This window comes from Suricata suricatta, chromosome 16 (assembly GCF_006229205.1).
Source record: "Suricata suricatta isolate VVHF042 chromosome 16, meerkat_22Aug2017_6uvM2_HiC, whole genome shotgun sequence".
Lineage (NCBI taxonomy): Eukaryota > Metazoa > Chordata > Mammalia > Carnivora > Herpestidae > Suricata > Suricata suricatta.
The window spans coordinates 39083270-39100857 of NC_043715.1; the positions used below are offsets into that span (position 1 = coordinate 39083270).

A 17588-nucleotide genomic window follows, 5' to 3' on the forward strand; every position below is an offset into this window, starting at 1 on the left:
TACAAAATCAATATATAAAAACTAATTGTATTTTTATACAGTAGCAATGAGCAAACGAAAAATAAAGTTAAGAGTTTCTTTCACAGTAGCAACAAGAGACTAAGATATTTAGAAATCAATTGAACAAAAGAAGTATAGGACTTAAACCATGTCCATGAATTGGAAGACAGTATTGATAAGTAGCAGTACTCCTGAAGTCGGTTACAGATTTGACATGATTCCTCTTAAAATCCCAGGTGGATGTTTTTGCAGAAATTGACAGGCTGACCCTAAAATTTATATGGGAACTGAAAGGACCCAGAATAGCCAGATCAGTTTTGAAAAAGAAGAACAAAGAAGACTCAACAATGATCAAGACCGTGTGGTACTGGCATGAGGAGAGATGAAGTAGCACCAAGAGCCCGGAAATAAACCCTTATATCTGTGACCGACTGATTTTCAAGGAAGACCTTTAAATGAAGAAAGAATAGTCTTTGCAACAAATGATCTGGGGACAGCCAGATATTCATGTGCAAAATAAGGAAACTGGACCCCTTTCCTCATAGATACACAGATTAACTCTGAGGCTTCAAAGAGCACACTGTACACTGTGTTAGCCAACTTGACATAAGTTATATTAAAATAAATAAATAAAAAAGAAAACATGAATAAGTCATCATGGCTTTGGGTTAGGCTAGGCCATCCTAGATACACCAAAGCACGAAGGGAAGGGAAGGAAAGGAAAAATAGTTAAACTGGACTTCTTCCGCTTTAGAAAGGAGAGAAAAATACTTACAGATCATATGCCTGTTAAGGGATTTGAATCTGGACCATACAGAGAACTATAACAATTCAATAATAAATATGCAGCTCAGTTTTCTTTATGGAAAAAGGACTTAAATGGACATTTTTCCAAAGCTGATATACAAATGGCTAAAAAGCACGTGTAAAAAAGATGCTCAACACCATTAGCCTGTCAGGGAAGTTCTGATCACACCCACAGTGAGATCGCACTTCACATCCACCAGCAGGGCTATAAGAAGAAGACCTGTAATAACAAGTGTTGACAAGGATGTAGAGAAAGTGGAACCCTTCTGCAGCGCTGATGGGTCTGTAAAATGATACAACCGCTTTGGTAAGCAGTCTAGCAACCCTCAAACGGTGCAACAGTGTTATCATGTGATCTTAGCCATTCTACTCCTAAGAAAATTGCCAAGAAAATGAAAATGTACCGCCACAAAAACTTGTATGTGAATACTCACAGCAGCATTTTTCGTAATAGCCAAAAGAGGAAACAACCTCAGTGTCCCCTGATGGATGCATGGAGAGGTAAAATGCGGTGTATCCATACAATGGAATATTCTTTGGCAATTTTGCAGTGAGTGTTCCATGCTACAGCATTCGAGGGGCCTTGAAAACATGCTGAACGAATGAAGTCAGGCCCAGGGGACCACATGCTGTATCATTTCATGGATAAGGACTGTCCTGGATAAGCCAACCTAAAGAGATGGAAAGTGGATTGGTGTTGCCCAGGGCCAGAGAGCATGGGGAATTTGTAAGGTGATGACTCAGAGGGTGGCATTTCTTTTTAGGGGTAATGAAATGATCTAAAATTGATTCTAGTGGATGCATGCATAACTTTGTGACTATAGTAAAAGCCATTGAATTGTACACTTTAATTGGGTGAATTGTATGGTATGTGAATTCTGTCTCACTAAAACTTAAAAAAATAGATGCATCCTCTATTAGCATTAATACATTTCTGACCAAATGCTAAGACCTTCTACATTAGGGAAACATTAGAACAGTGCTGTCCATCTAGTAGAACTTTCTACGATGAGGAAAAGTCCTTCATGCTGTTATTATCCAATTGTGTTCAAAACTGAGAAACTGAATTTTTAACTTTAATTAAATTTAAGTAGGCACAGGTGGCTAGAGGCATATCCCCAAGCCAAAGCTGTCTGTCAGTGCTGCTGTTTAATATTGCTTTGGAGATACCAGCAATATGAAGAGGAGAAGTAAAAAGTATAAAAATTGGAAAGGAGGAGGTAAAATTACTGGCAGAGCATGTCATTATATACCTGGAAACCACAGGAGAATCTGAAAAAATTGTTACAGGAAATAAGGAAACTCAGTAGCAGGGACTAAATACAAAATTAAATACACAGAAGCCGAACTATTTTACTTTAAAATTTGTCACATTTTAAACTGTGCCTTTTTTAAAGGCGCTGCCTGGGCGACCCTGTTACATTTCTGCCCATTTGCCCCCAGCCCCCCTGCGTGACTTTTCCAGCCGTTTTTCCTCCTTCCCCCAGACCTTCGGCAGCCTTGACTGCCAGCTGTTGCATTGCTGCCTGTTTCACTGCAGAGGGCGAGGGGCCTGTCAGGCCAACTGACAGAAGACAGATCAACCAGAGGAAAGCATACAGGTGTACTTAAGACAACTTTTACGAGTCACTGTAACCTTCGTAAGGAAATGAAGACCTGAAGAAATGGTCAAGCCTGAGCATTTTAATTCTAGGTTTGATGAGGAGTAGACAGTGGAAACTATAATAGGAAGAAAAGGGGGTGAACTTAGCAATCCTGTTTGCTCAGATTCCTCTCCGTGCCCCTCCATCTTCAGAGATAAGGGTTTCCTTTCCTCCAGGTAGAGGGAGGTCCTGTGACCTGCTTCAGGGGACAAGGGGGACGTCGGAGAGCCCTCCTGCACCTGCCATTTCTCACGTCCCTTAGCTTAAGATACTCAGTGTGGCCAGGTGCCGTATTTGGAGGTCGCGTTTTCGGAACCCTGTCGACTGAGAGACCTTCTGCGTGCTTCCGCCCCACGTCTGCCCGGCTCTGCCCATGTACGCCGACTCGTCACCCCATGTGCGTGGCTCCTTCTCCCCTGCCTTCCGCTGAGTCACATCACCCCAGCAGCTGAGTCTCTCCTGCCTTCTCCCATCCTGGGGTCGGGGAGCCTCTTCTGTGCCCACCTTCTCGATCAGCTGCTGTCCCGTTGCTCCTGCGCCTTAACACCCGGACTCCCCCAGGAAGTGTGCGTCCGAGTCTCTGTTCCTCTCTTCTCATTCTCTTGAGCCCACCCGAGGCAGGCTTCTCTCAAAGTTCCGGTTGTTCAGTTTATAATTTAGTGGTCATGTCTCAGTCCTCGTTTTCCCTGGACTCCAGGACGTGTGTTCTGGATTTTCTCCTCCCTCTCTGGTTGGGTCTTTGGCTCCTGCACAGCCTGCTCCTCAGCCTTCTGCCCTCTTGTTGGCAGAGAATCCAGGACTCGGCTCTGTATTTTTCTGTCCACTGTCATTTCTAAGAACAATCTTACCTATAGCTCTAAATACCGTCTCTACACTCATGGCCCCCAAATGTCTGTCCCCTGCTTAGACCTTTGCGCTGAACTCCAGACTTGTACACACAGCTGCCTGCTTGACCACCTGAGCTAGGATGGCCAATGGGCATTTCGAACTTAACACATCCAACACCAAACACCTGGCGATGCCTGCCCTCAGGTGTTTCTCCTACAGAAACAGGGGTGTTCACTCCATCTCTGTAAATTGCAGCTTCGTCCTCCGGTGGCTGGGGGCTCCTGCCCTTGCTCAGACCTGGTTCTCTCAAGTGAAGCCCTATCCGCTTTCCTTTAACAGTGTGTAGAATGTGATCACCTCTCACAACCCATATCCCCACCGGGATTATTACAGCAGCTCAGAGCCCGTCACAGTCCAGCTCTGCAGATCTGAAACCACACTCCCGACCTCCGTCACCTCCCCGCACCCACAGATAACTCGGAGTACAAGCCTGGAGTCCTAGTTAACCGGCAGGACTGGCTGTCCAACCCCACGTTAGCTCCCCGCACTCTACCGTCCCGCCCCGACCTTCTTGCTCCCTGCACCTCAGAGCACACAGCAGTGTTCCTCAAGGTGCACCTGGGCTGTCCTCCACACGGCTGCTGCCCTCCTCTTCAGGTCTCTGTCCAGTAGTGACTTCATCGGTGCAGCCCTCCCCACCTGCCTGCAGGATCACAGCACCCACGCCCTCGCCATCCCCTCCCCTGCTTTTTATATTTTACACGTTTATTCATTCTCCCTCTGTTCTAGATTGAAAATTCCATGAAAACAAAGATTTGTGTTTCTCTTGTTCCCTGCTGAATCTCCTAGCAGGAGAATTCTTGTCATGGTTTGGTCAGCAGCTGTTTGTTGAATGAATGAATGAAAGAGGAAGATAGAGGAAAAAGAGACATAATCCAATGGGAGCTGGTATTATAGTTCAAGCAGGGGGACCTGGGGGGCTCAGTCAGCTGGGCGTTCAACTCTTGATTTCGGCTCAGGTCATGATCTCATTGTTCGTGGGAAGGAGCCCACATCAGGCTCTGTGCTGACAGCACAGACTCTGCTCAGGATTCTCTCCCTCCCTCTTTCTCTGCCTCTCTCCCTATGTGCGTGCTCTCTCTCTTTCTCTCTTAAAATAGACATTTAAAAAACAGTTCAGGCAGAAGGCTCTTCATCCCTTCTAATTGTGGTACCTTTCCTTCAACAGTCATTTTCCTTAAAAAAGAAATGCATTCTTTCTCATTGAAACATAAATCCCTTGGGATCAAGGACTAAAGTTTTATACTGTTGTTTCCCCAGCAAAGAAATGTTCAGTCATAAGAAAATATAATTCTCTTTTAGCTAAGAGAACCACTCATGTCACTCAATTTTTATCAGTTTTTTTACTGTCTTTTCATATGCTAATGTTTTCCACTGTTATTCTCTTATTCGTTTGATATTACAGATTTGCATATCTTCCCACTGAATCCTCTCACTCATCAAGGACTCTCCAGAATATATAGGGTTAACCAGCCAAGTAGTTCAGTCCAGTGGAATGCTGTGCCAGCCCAGTGGGTGCTGGGGGTGTGGGGGTGCACTGCCAGCAGTAGCCCAGGCTGGGAGTTGCTCCTGGCCTGCTCCCGCACACAGCCGTCACCCCAGGGCTCTTCAGCCTTAGGGCAGGATCACTCCACTCGAACAGATGGATGGGGGGGGGGGGCTCCCCGGGGGGGCTCCCCAGACAGTAAAGCGGCATGTGCCGTAAGAATGTCTGCTAAGGGCACGGTCCCCAGGACAAAACTTCAAGCACAGCTGTCTTATCAGGAGCTAGTGTTCCTGGTGAGACGATTTGTTACCTACTTCTGAAATAGACTGCATTTGCAAAGTTAATCTTTCCGTGGCTTCACCACCACCGGCAGCCTACTCAGTTTGGACACAGTTTTTGTAAACAAAAGTTATTTACACGAGAGTCTTACAAACCAACACAAGGTTTCCTTCGGCAGATGTGGTGTCATTTGTCTAAGACAGGTTGTTCCATTTTGTGTTTCTAGGGGACCCAAATCACTAACTGTGAGCGGTCATTGTTTTGATGTTTTTTCCTTTAAGTATTTTTGTTAAATTACTATATGAACTACTATTAAATGGTGTTAGCTGTACAGCTCCTTCAAAATAACACCGCTTTTGTCTGTTTCTTTCTGTCATTATCTCCAGAAGAAATGTTTTCATTCTCCCGACATCGCTTTCCCTGTGGAACTGATGCAAATGAAAATATGAAGGATTTGTTCATGTTGAATTCTTTAGAGGGTAACTTCTCTTGGTGTACATTTTCATTGGCACAATCCACCAGGCAAAGTGTAAATTGCTGTAAAACTGGAAAAGTGTTTGAATGAGTAAAGCAGATGTTCTCTTAGCATGAAGCAGATGTAAAGCTTGCAAGTGTCTGTCTCATGAAGTATAGCATTTGGTTCCATACAGCTGGCGCCAAGATTACCAGTTAATCATGTGTGGATGCTTTCTCACTGATTAGGACCCCTCTGTTCCGTACGCACTCTGGGTGTGTTGAAGAGAGGGGTGGGGCCCAGAGGCGTCCTACCTCGTACCTGTAGGGGTGGGGTTTTTTTCCATTTTTCCATCTTTATGAAGTCTGTCTTCTTGTCTTCTTGAGCCATGTTGGATATGAAGCCTCCTTCGTGGGACTGATTGACCTGGCTCTCCAGTTTGACTTGGGGATGTAGGCTTGACCTTAGAGTACTCCATTGAAGACAGCCGTTCTTTGAGCAGTGAAAGGCAGCTGGAGAGAAGAAATGGAATGTAATTAAACTTTGTGGGGTTTTTTTTTTTCCTGATTTGCATGAACAAAAGCTAACATTTGCTCAGTTAACATCAATTCACAGCCTCTATGGCTACTTGACCAAGTAGCCAGCCGTGTGAATGTTGTAGAGACAAGTGATACAAGGTTAGTTTTATGTTATGAAAAGCAATAGAGCAGTTTTTCTCAAAAATTCAAGATGAGCGGATTAACCTGACCGCTAGGAGCCTCCTTTCCTGCTGTGAGGGATACAGCACAGGTCAGCCACAAACGCAGACGCTGAGAGCCGCACGCCGTCCTTCATACAGCAAGTGCGCTAAGGAGAGTCCGTTTCAGAGCCTGCCTGGGCCTTGCTTTCCATGTTTGATTCCCTCGAGAGAAATTTGTCTTCTGCAGAAGGAAGCTCATTAAGTAAGGTTTGCTGCTCCACCCCTCCTCTTGTTTTTTTAAAGAAGAGTTAAAATGATAAAGCATAAGTTTGTTTCTCAAGGTCAGTAATTGGATATTTATACTCAGATAATTGAGTATTTATTCAATGCTTTATTAGTGAATCAATTTATAATATTTTTTAAAGGCTAGGGGAGGGGCGCCTGGGTGGCTCAGTCGGTTGAGCCGCAGGTCATGATCTTGCGGGTCATGGGTTCAAGCTTCAGATTCTGTGTCTCCCTCTCTCTGACCCTCCCCTGCTCACGCTGTCTCTCTCTGTCTCTCTCAAAAATAAGTAAAACATTAAAAAAAAAGGATAGGGGAAATATTTAAAGGGTAGAAGGAATACATTAAATAATTTCAGGTCTGAAGATAAATAGCACAACTGGCTCTTTTCATGAAATGTTTATTATGATTTGAAGAATAGAGGTGGGTTAGAAGCTTATTCTCTAGAACACATCGTGTCTGGGGCTTATCGTCTTCTCCCAGTAACGTTGGGTTTGTGGAACAGAGATCTGCTGTGGTAGGAAAAACATAGACGGAAATACATCTCAGACAGTGTGTGCCAAATTCCAGGACCGGGCTTTTTGAACGCCAGCATCAGAGACTCTATAATGACATAAATTATAATTTTCACTCACTTACACTGTTCTTTACATGGTATGAACTAAGGCATCTAAGAATAGTAATATGATGATTCCCGACCGTCTTCCCCATCCTCCATATTTTGTGAATGATTTAAATTTTAAATGTCATAAAAGCATCTTACAACCAAATTAATGGGTATCACTTTAAATTTCAGTTTGATAAAATTGAATATTTCTTGTATCCATTTGCCTACAAGAGTGTCTTTCCACTGAGGTTACATTTGTCAAACTGAAATTCACATGTAAAAGGGCTGCCTCGTTTCACTAAGAGTAAGCTACATTCTTATAATAAAAGAAAATTATTAATCTTATATAATACTGCTGGCTTTTAGGTAGGTGTCTAATGCAATTATAGTTCTTTTCACCTGGGAGACTTTTTTATACTGTCCCTATTTTGATTCTCAATAAAATTATATAAGAACTGGTGGTATGGGTTTTTTTTGTTTTAATTTGTGTGAAATGAAAGGAAAACATTAATTCTGAAACATCAGTGCAAATGAAACTAGTTGTCCCCATGTTTTAAAATGGTTTGTTATGAGGCCTGGGTGGTTCTGTCGGTGAAGCGCCCGACTTCAGCTCAGGACATGGTCTCAGGGTTCGTGGGTTCAAGCCCCGTGTCAGGCTCTGTGCTGACAGCTCGGAGCCTGGAGCCTGCTTCAGATTCTGTGTCTCCCTCTCTCTCTGCCCCTGCCCCGTTTGTGCTCTGTCTCTCAAAAATAAGTAAATGTTAACAATTTTTTAAATGGTTTGCTACGGAGAATTTAAACATCCACAAAGGCAGAGGAATTGTGTAATAAACTGTAATACATACCCAGCCTCAACAGTCATCAGCCTTCTATTGTTTTTGGTTGCCAAAATTTCTTAAGACTATATTTTGTGAGGTGGTGTTTTTTTCTCTTTGAAGTTGTAGTTCTGGACCCTGTTTCTTCAGTGACAATAGATTTGAAAAAAACCAACAAACTAGGTCATGTAAACCCAGTAGACCTCACTCTATTTCAGGAAGTGGAGCGAGAGATCTCGTTCAGGACAGAATGTGGACTCTATTACTCCTACTACAAGCAAATGCTGCAGGCTCCGACCCTCATGCAAGGTAATTACAGCCGATGGTTTTTGTGGGGTCTGCTTCGCCCCTGCCGGCGTTTCCGCCGAGCACACCTGCCCACTGCCGCATTTTCAGTGCTTTGTGGGACGTGTGCAGCTTTCCTGTGAGCTCGGGCAGGTTCTCCCCGCCCGCAGCCCCAGCGCCGGCCCGGGCGGAAGTTAGGCAACGCTGAACGCAACTCCTCTCCTCAGCTCTGCCCCACCCCTGAATCCATCTGTGGTGATTTCCTGGTTTTGCTGCTGGTTTTCCTCATGATCACTGTGGAAAAAGTCTTCGCAGGTGAAGGAGTCGTGTCTAAAATCAGGAAGCATTTTGGTGATAGAAGCAAAAATTCCAGTTGTCCTTGTCCGCAGTGCCCCCGTTCAGTCCCTGACTCTGCCGTTGCCATTTTCCCACATTTTCACTGTTTGTGAGTGGGTTAGAGCCCACAGCCTTTACCTTACTCCGTCTGACAGAAGCTGCAAAAAGGATCTCTCCTACTTAATATATGGTTGATAGGCTCACCGTGAGCACACGTGACAGGGACATTTGCTGGGTTTTACTTGGATTCAGAAACATTTTTGGCAAGAATTCTTCATAGGTGATGTTTTGTACTTCTAATTTTATCACAGTGGGAGACATGAGATGTTATCTTTCTTCTTGTGCCATAAATATTAATCACTGATTCCTGTGCAGTAAGGCTCATTACCCATCAGCCTTTCACTGAATGGTTCCACCCACTGAATGGGTGCTTATTGCCTGTATCCACTATTTCAGTAGTTAAGAAAAGTGACGTTCTGCATTCCTCTTGTATTTGTTAGCTGGAACTCTGTGACTTAAGAAACCTTTTCTTCATCAACTGTTTGGTGACCCCAAGGTATGGTTTATACAACAAAGGCAAAATAAGTGTTGACTTTCTTTCCCTAAATAGTTGATCTTCGTTATTCTTGGAGTCCATATTTCCAAACTCACCTTACTCACTAAAATGTATTTGTGACCCCAGAATCAGTATTTGTGGTGCTTTTGCGGTCACTCACTCATGGTCTTGTGCAGAGCAGTGAAAAATTTTCATCACCTGACTGGCATGTTCCCAGCTGAGGTTGGACAAGGTCAAGGTGATGCACCGCCGTCTTGTTTCAGCTCTCCTGCTGCAGCGTCCTGTTCCCAGTCCACCTAGGGCCAGGTTTTTGCAGTTCTGTGCTTTTTGTTGGTGATTTTGTGGTTTAAAATGGCCCCCAGCATAGAGCTAAAGTGCTGTCTGGAGTTCCTAAGTGCAAGCAGGCTGTGAGGAAGGCACATCAAGAAAACACATTTGTCAGATAAGGTTTGTTCAGCTAAGAGTTAGAGTGCAGTTGGCCACGTGTTCAGCGTTAGTGAATCACTAGTATATATTAAAGAAGATATCTTTAAACAGAAACACGTAAATCAAGGTGACATGTCGATCAGTTGATGACCAGAGGCTTGTAAGAGCATAACCCTGTATTTCCTACAGGGCACAGTATTGCTAATTCAGTTTTCACTGCATATAGAACATAACTACTGAGAAAAATGAGTCACTGAGTTCTCAGAGTTGTGATTTGCTCTTCTAGCATCCTCTAAAGCGGTGGTTCTTATGGACGGTCAGTTGTGTCCCTAGGAGACATCTGGAACGTGCAGATACATTTTTGGTCGTCACTGCCCTGGGGGGTTGGGAAGGATCGTGCTACTGGAATGGACGGAGGTGTGATGGATATTGCTAAACATTCTACAGTGTCCCTACAACAAGAATTATCAGGCCCCAAGTGTCAATACCAATAGTGTTAAAATGGAGAAACTGCTCTTAAAGGTAAATAATGAATATTTTCTTTCTGTCACCACAAACTCAATGGTTCATCTGTTTCATTTCATCTAAGTGATTTGTTAAGATCTTCCTCCTAGAAAATTCCAAACATATAAAAGGGTAGAGAGTATCCTCTGATGGATTTCCACATGTCTGTCACCAGCTACCACACTTAGCAACTCATGTCCCCTCTTTACCCCCCATTTTCAGGCTTGTCTACTCTCTATCCACCATCTTCCTTCTAGAAGATTCCAAACATATCAAAGGGTAGAGAGAATCCTCTGATGGATTTCCATATGTCTGTAATCAGCTACCACAGTTACCAACTCATGACCAATCCTGATCCCTCTCCACTCGCCATTTTCAGGCTGGATAATACTGGAAAAACCCCAAGACATCATATTATTTGTAAATAAGTCAGTATATTTCTCTAAAGGGTGTCAACCTTTTTCATAAGTATTACCACGTTATCGTTATCCCACTTAAACACAACTGGGAAATTTCTTACTGTCAAATATTCAGTCAGTGTTCTCATTTTCCTGATTGTCTTTCAGATTTTTAGTATAGTTTTTGAGATCCAAATAAAGTATACATTGCAATCATTTGCTCTGTCTCCTTGTTTCCTTTAATCTATAGGTTTCTTTCCACCTTTGTTTCTTGACATTTTTTTGTTAAAAACCCAGATCCATTTGTCTGATCGTTTTTCACTTTTCTGGATATGGCTGGAGCCCTGTGGTGTCATTTCATGATTCTCTGTTGCTTGCATCTCCTGTTGGTAGTTGGATCTGGAAGCTTGCTCAAGTCTAGGTTCTGTCAGACACATGGTGCACACTTCCGCATCGGGGCGCATAATGTGCACTGTCTCTTTAATACTGATCCGTTACTAAGTTCTCACTTAGCCTTTCCCCTAATGGGTTAGCACCATGGGTGATCATTACCTACATCTGTTAACTTCATAAGGACGTAATATTTGAATTCTATAATTCCTTCCATGATTATCAGATGGAATTCATGTCTAGAGAACAATGATTTCTCCTCAACTGTTTGGTAACTCAGAATTTCAGTTCCTAAAGGAAAGGTTGGATTGTTCCTTTCCCTGTATTTCAGAATGAGTTGTAGTCTTGCATCCCTTAAAGGTTTTGCTTGTTATATCTTAACATAAAGCATGGGTTTTTGACATCTTTGATGTGTTTCAATTTTCTGCATTATTCTTCTTATTTAAATTGTCCAACCTTTGGTCAATGGGATGCCCTTCAGACTGGCTACTGTCTTTCTGACATGATTCTAATAGTCGTTGAGTACTCCCTTGCTTTTTGGCATGACAAGACGTTTCTGATCCACTTTGTGTATTTCCTACCCTGACCTAGGATCCACCATTTCTCCCAGGAGCCCAGTTCTCTTTAGTGGCTATTGAGAGCCCACAATCTGGATGGATGGTAGGGATATTTTTTACCACTAAATTGGTCCTTAGTTCTAGTCCTTTTTAGTGAGAAGAGGTAGGAAATGTGAATTTCTTTTCCTAAGAGAAAATAAAAATATAGGGGTGCCTGGGTGGCTCAGTCGGTTAAGCCTCCGACTTCGGCTCAGGTCAGATCTCACGTTCATGGGTTCGAGCCCCGCGTCAGGCTCTGTGCTGACAGCTAGCTCTGAGCCTGGAGCCTTCTTCCGGTTCTGTGTCTCCTCTCTCTCTGCCCCTCCCCCTCTCATGCTCTGTCTCTCTCTGTATCAAAAATAAATAAGACATTTAAAAAAAAATTTTTTTTAAAGGAAAGAAAAATATAGTTAATTTCATAAATAATAAAGTTAGTATAACAGGGTTTTTACATTTTTGATTTTATATTTGTATCTTTTTCTTTACATTGAAATTTTTTCTTTCTTACAATACTAACAATCATTTAGCTGTTGTGTACAACTGTGCATATACACACAATATGCATACACACACACACACACAACAATACGTTCAGTGTAGCGGTAATTATATTGCTTTTAATATGATTACCTGAGGGGCGCCTGGGTGGCTCAGTTGGTTGGGTCTCCGACTTCGGCTCAGGTCAGATCTCACATTCGTGAGTTCGAGCCCCGCGTCGGGCTCTGTGCTGACAGCTAGCTCAGAGCCTGGAGTCTGCTTCCGGTTCTGTGACTCCTTCTCTCTCTACCCCTCCCCCTCTCATGCTCTGTCTCTCTCTGTATCAAAACTAAATAAAAAAAAAAAACATTAAAAAAAATAATAATAATAATATGATTACCTGAAAACAACTCAGGCTGTCTTTGTAGTTCTTTTTGTCCTTAGGATAAAACCAAGTAGGTGTATGTGTCTATATATGTGTATATATATATATTTTTCACATTCCTTTATCTTCAAGCTATTGGAAAGAGTTCTTTCCATGTGACCAAGCCACCAACTTAATAGGTTTGTTTTATCTTGCTTTTGTTTTTTCAAGGATTGCTTTGTGAAAAATATTTTTTTATTTTTATTTTTTTATACTTCTAAAAAAAGTTTATTTTACATGGTCCAGAGTCAACTGTAAAACAGGGAGGATTCAGGGAGGTGTCCTTCCGTCCCCGCCCCCTCCATCTTGTTTCCGTCCTCACTCTTCAGGTGACCGTTCTTCTTGGCTTTTGTTTAATTCTTCTACTGTCAGTACTTTCCCTAGTCTCAGTATTTTTAATATAATAGAAACAAATACTTTACATATTCATATATCCCCCTCGATTACTGTATACACTGTCCTCCTTTTTTGCTTTTTCATTTACCAGGAATCTTGATCACTATATGTCGTGTCCCACCCCGGCCAGCAGGGCGGAAAATCCTCGTGGGTTCTTGATCCTGAGGGAGGGAGAGAAAGGGCAGGAAAGGGGACACACAGAGTGAAGTCACAACACACGGAATCCGATCAAGCCTCTTCTTTATTGAGAAAACACCCTATCTTATAAAGGTTTCAAAGCGGGAAAACAAGGCAGCTGACCTAGGCCGGTTGCTAGGAAACAGGGTCAAGGGATTAAGACTGGAGTAAAAGAGGAACCAGACTAAAGTGTTCTAGCACAGCGCCTGAGGGGCTGATGCTACCCTGCCTGCCGGCGGTTGATCTTTGATCTTCTGGCTTCTCCTCTGACTGGGAGTGGTGCTCCCCTGCCTATTTTTGCACCTCCCCTCAGGGAGTGACGTATCCGGCTAGCAAATGGCCAAGCAGCTGACTCTTTGCCGCTCCCCACAACTATACTGTAGAATATAAAGAGACTCCTTATCCTTTTTGCAGTTGCATAGTACTCCATTTGTGTGGATAACCATAGTTTATTCAGGTAGCTTTCTTGTCTTCATCTGCTCAGGCTGCCATCACAAAATACCATAGACTGGGTGGCTCAAAAAACAAATTAATTTCTTATATTTCTGGAAGCAGGCAGTCTGAGGTTAGAGTTCCAATCCGGGTCCTGGTGAAGAGTCTCTTCTTGGCTTGCAGTTAGCCACCTCTCGCTGCACCTCCCATGGAAGACACAGATAGAAAGCAAGCTCTCTGGTCTCTCTCCCCCAAAAGGCACTAGTCCTGTCACGAGGGCCCCAGTGTCATGACCTTGTCCAAACCTAAATACCTCTTTAAGGCCACAACTCCAAATACCGTCACTTAGGGGTTAGGGCTTCAACTTACGAATTCTGAGGGGACACAGACACCAGTCTGAGGCACTCCTGTGCTAGTCTGGCAGGACTGCCGCAACAGACCGGCTGGCGTAAACAACGCAAATTGGTCTTCTCTCAGGCCTGAAGGCTGAAGTCCAGGATCCAGGTACTGCCAGAGTTGGTTTCTGGTACAGCCTCCCTTCCTGGCTTGTTGACAGATGGCCACCTTCTTGCCATGCCCTCACTTGGCCTTTCCTCTGTACATGTGCATGGAGAAAGCAGAATAGCTCTCTCCTGTCTGTCCTTTTGAGGACATCAGTCCTATCATATTATGGCCCTTTATGTCCTCTCTTAACCTTCATTACCTCCTTAGAGACCCTGTCCAAATACACACTGGGTTCAGGCCTTAATATAGGAATTTAGTTGGATCAGTGCAGTCCAAAACACCTCCTACTGATGGACATATGGTGCTTCTGATCCTCTGCTTTTGAAGATGGCACTGCAGGAATGACCTGAGGTCTGTGTCATTCTCTCTTTTTGCCAGTCTGTCTTTGGTACTGATTTCTAGCCCAGATCAAAACATAAATGCACATGTAATTTTGCTAGGTGGTGCTAAATTTGCCTCTCCAACTGTAGTGTATGAGAGAACCACACTGACTTCTTTAAAGAGCCCAGCGGGGAGGGCAGGGGAACCAGGAGAGAGAGAATCCCAAGCAGAGCCCGACGCAGGGCTCGATCTCACTAATCATGAGATCAGGACCTGAGCCAAGATCAAGAGTCAGACGCTTAAATGACTGAGCCACCCAGGTGCCCCTGTTTTCCAAGCTGTTAGGTGAGAAATGGTATCTCACTGTAGTTTTCATTTGCACTTACAGTAGGAGCAAGATTGAGCATCTTTTTGTATGTTTAAGGACTGAATGCATATTTTCTTCCATGAACTATCTCTTCATACCTTCTATTAATTACTTAGTTTCGTTACAGTGGCATATGACCTCGATATAGCCATGGAATTTCTATAACAACAGGCTTATTTCTTGCTTTTATTATCCAGCCTCTACTTGGAACCGGCTGTTGTCATGACAGAGGGAAATAGCCACAGTGCTGGTGGAAACAGGCATCATCCTTTATTAAAAGATGTCACATTCTCCCACTGCCGTTGGTCAGATGAAGTCAAATGGCCAAACCCTTCTCAGGGAAGTGGGGGAGGCTACTTACACCCCCAAAAGAGGTATTGTAGGTCTCATGGCAGGAGGGCACAGCAGGGGATGTAAAATCCTCTTGCCTAAATTTTTATAAAAGAACATGTGGGAGTTTTTTCCATTGTACTCACAAGAATTATAATTTACCTCTGTTTGTGTAAACATGTAAATGTCCATCTGATGTACAGTAAGCTCTTTGAGGGTGGGACTGTTTTTTGCTATTATATCCCCAGTGCCTCGCACATTCTCTAGCTCACACTAAAGAATCTATGGATAGTTTTAAATGAATGAATAATTTATCATTATAATTATTTTTTCCTGATCTTTCAAATATCAACCTTAGGTTTTCATGGCTTAATATATGATAACAAAACTGAGTCTATGAGGACAATTAACCTTCTTCAACGAATGAATATTTACCAAGAAGTTTTTCTCAGTATTTTATATAGAGTTCTACCCATACAGGTATGTTAACATTCTGTGACACTGAATTGTTAATATCACATGAAAGTCAAAATCTGCTATTTTAAGTTGAAACTTTCACATATGTTATTCTGATCTTCAGCTGGCTTGGTTAAAAAAAAAAAAAGCAATAGTATCCTAATATTCTCCAGCTATGTTGTGAACTTTTTATTTATGTTTTTATGAGATATTTTGTACATAATAGATGCTTCCTGGTTTATCATATATGTGTACAGTCTAGAGGCTGATACATATTTTCACTTAGACACATGTAATCATTCCTCAGTTATCTTTGAAATTAAACAATTGGACATTAGCATATCGCAGTGACCACTCTGTGTGGGTGAGGCGATATTGGGCAAAGGTGGATGTGAACTTGGTCTAAAGAGTAAAGCCAGAGCCCTCGAGGGCTCCCTTCCCTCCTCTCCTCTGCTGGGAGGGGAAAGGCCGCCGACACACTTTGGCGCAGAAAGGACTGAAGTATGCTTAGTGCTTGTAATTAACACCAAGATTCCAAATATTACATTTCCACTGTCATATAGTTTCTAAATTTTTTTAAGTAGGCTCCACACCCAATTTGGGGCTTAAACTCGTGACCGTGATGAAGAGTCAGCATGCTCTGGGGCACCTGGGAGGCTCGGTCGGTGAAGCAGCCAACTCTCGATTCTGTCTCAAGTCATGATCTCACAGTTCGTGAGCGCGAACCCCACGTCGGGCTCCGGCGCTTACATCACGGGGCCCGCTTGGGATTCTCCCTCTCTCTCTCCCTCTCTCTCTCTTTCTTTCTCTCTCTCTCCTAAATAAATAAATAAATAAATAAATAAACAAACAAACAAATAAATAAAAAATATCTTGAAAAAGTCACATGCTCTACTGACTGAGCCAGCCAGGTACCCCTCTACTGTCATGGTTTAAGAAAGGACAATGAAAAGGTTTACAGCTTCTGTAATAAACATTTCTCATTGTTCCTTTCTACAGAAATACTTAGAGCCGGTTTATTTTTATATTTACACCTTGTTTGGACTCCAGGCGATCTATGTCACAGCGCTTTACATAACCAGCTGGCTGCTTAGTGGCACCTGGCTGTCAGGGCTGCTGGCAGCTTTCTGGTACGTCACGAACAGGTGAGTGGAGTTCGTTTTCCCGTCTCCCTTTCAAAGATGAAGTTAAAACGAAGTTACTTCATTTCCAGTTCAAAGGAAATTGTTCTGCCACATTGGTTTATATGGGAATATTTTCTCTTCGGTTTATGTAGTGGTGTGTATTTGTCTTACTTAGCAAGGTAGAAAGTCCAGCTTATGTATATTTCCTGAAATACAGGTCAAGAGAATCACTGTGATAATTCCAGTTCTGTTACAGTTTGATGTGTCATCAGTATTTCTCTGGCCACATATCTCATATCTTAAAGACATTTAATGACATGTTTACTATTAACCTTAATAGGGCTGTGTGTTGCTGAAAATTAACAAAGGATAGTTAATAGTTAATATCTATTATTCTATATACTAGAGCACAAAATAGCATTTAAGACAAATAGTCAAGATATATTGATTTATTGCCTGATCTATAGTAGCAACACCAATATTCAGTATGAGTCTTAAAACTTGAGCATAAGTTCTAATATTGATTTTATTTTATAATCCTAAGTAAATTACTTTTTATTATAACCTTATTGAGTGCTTACTGTATGCCAACCACTTTACAAAATGCTTCATATATATTAACAACCTTATAGGGTAGATACTATTATCACCATTTTAGCAATGAGAAAATTAAAGCTTAAAAGATTAAGTTTTACCCACCCACACACACACACACACACACACACACACACACACACACACCCAGCTAAGTCTCAGTCAGAATTCAAATGCAGGGTATGAAAACACCCAGAGTAAACTGCCTCATAACATGTTAACTTTGTTAACCCTCCTGCTACGACTAAATGAAAGTCAAATTTGTAGTTCTATTAAAGTAAATAAAAGACAGGTATTGAATGCCCAGTACGTGTGGAGATGAGGCTTTGGTACTGGGTATACAAAGGTGAAAACTCTGATGTGCTTGCCCTCTGGCAGTTTACGTTCCAGAGGGTCAAGAAGCTTTCAAAAATTATTACCAGTGACAGAAATGTTTAGAGGCGCAGTAGGCATGACTTTGAGTAGATAATGAAAGAAAATGCAAAATGCTTATTGATTCATGATGTGGTTTCATCTTAGCCTGGGCAAACCATGCAGTATTTAATACATAGCAG

The 17588-nt window shown here is 42.6% G+C and overlaps 1 protein-coding gene across 1 annotated transcript in view; it reads left to right on the forward strand.

Annotated features, from left to right (window-relative positions):
• The window catches only part of DPY19L3 (dpy-19 like C-mannosyltransferase 3), a 66853-nt gene that overhangs the window by 14819 nt on the left and 34446 nt on the right, over positions 1–17588 (forward strand). Inside the window, exons 3-5 of the mRNA XM_029924256.1 lie at positions 8160–8250; positions 15219–15340; positions 16316–16461. Of these exons, the coding sequence (XP_029780116.1) occupies positions 8160–8250; positions 15219–15340; positions 16316–16461 (359 nt within the window). The remainder of the gene's footprint in view (positions 1–8159; positions 8251–15218; positions 15341–16315; positions 16462–17588) is intronic.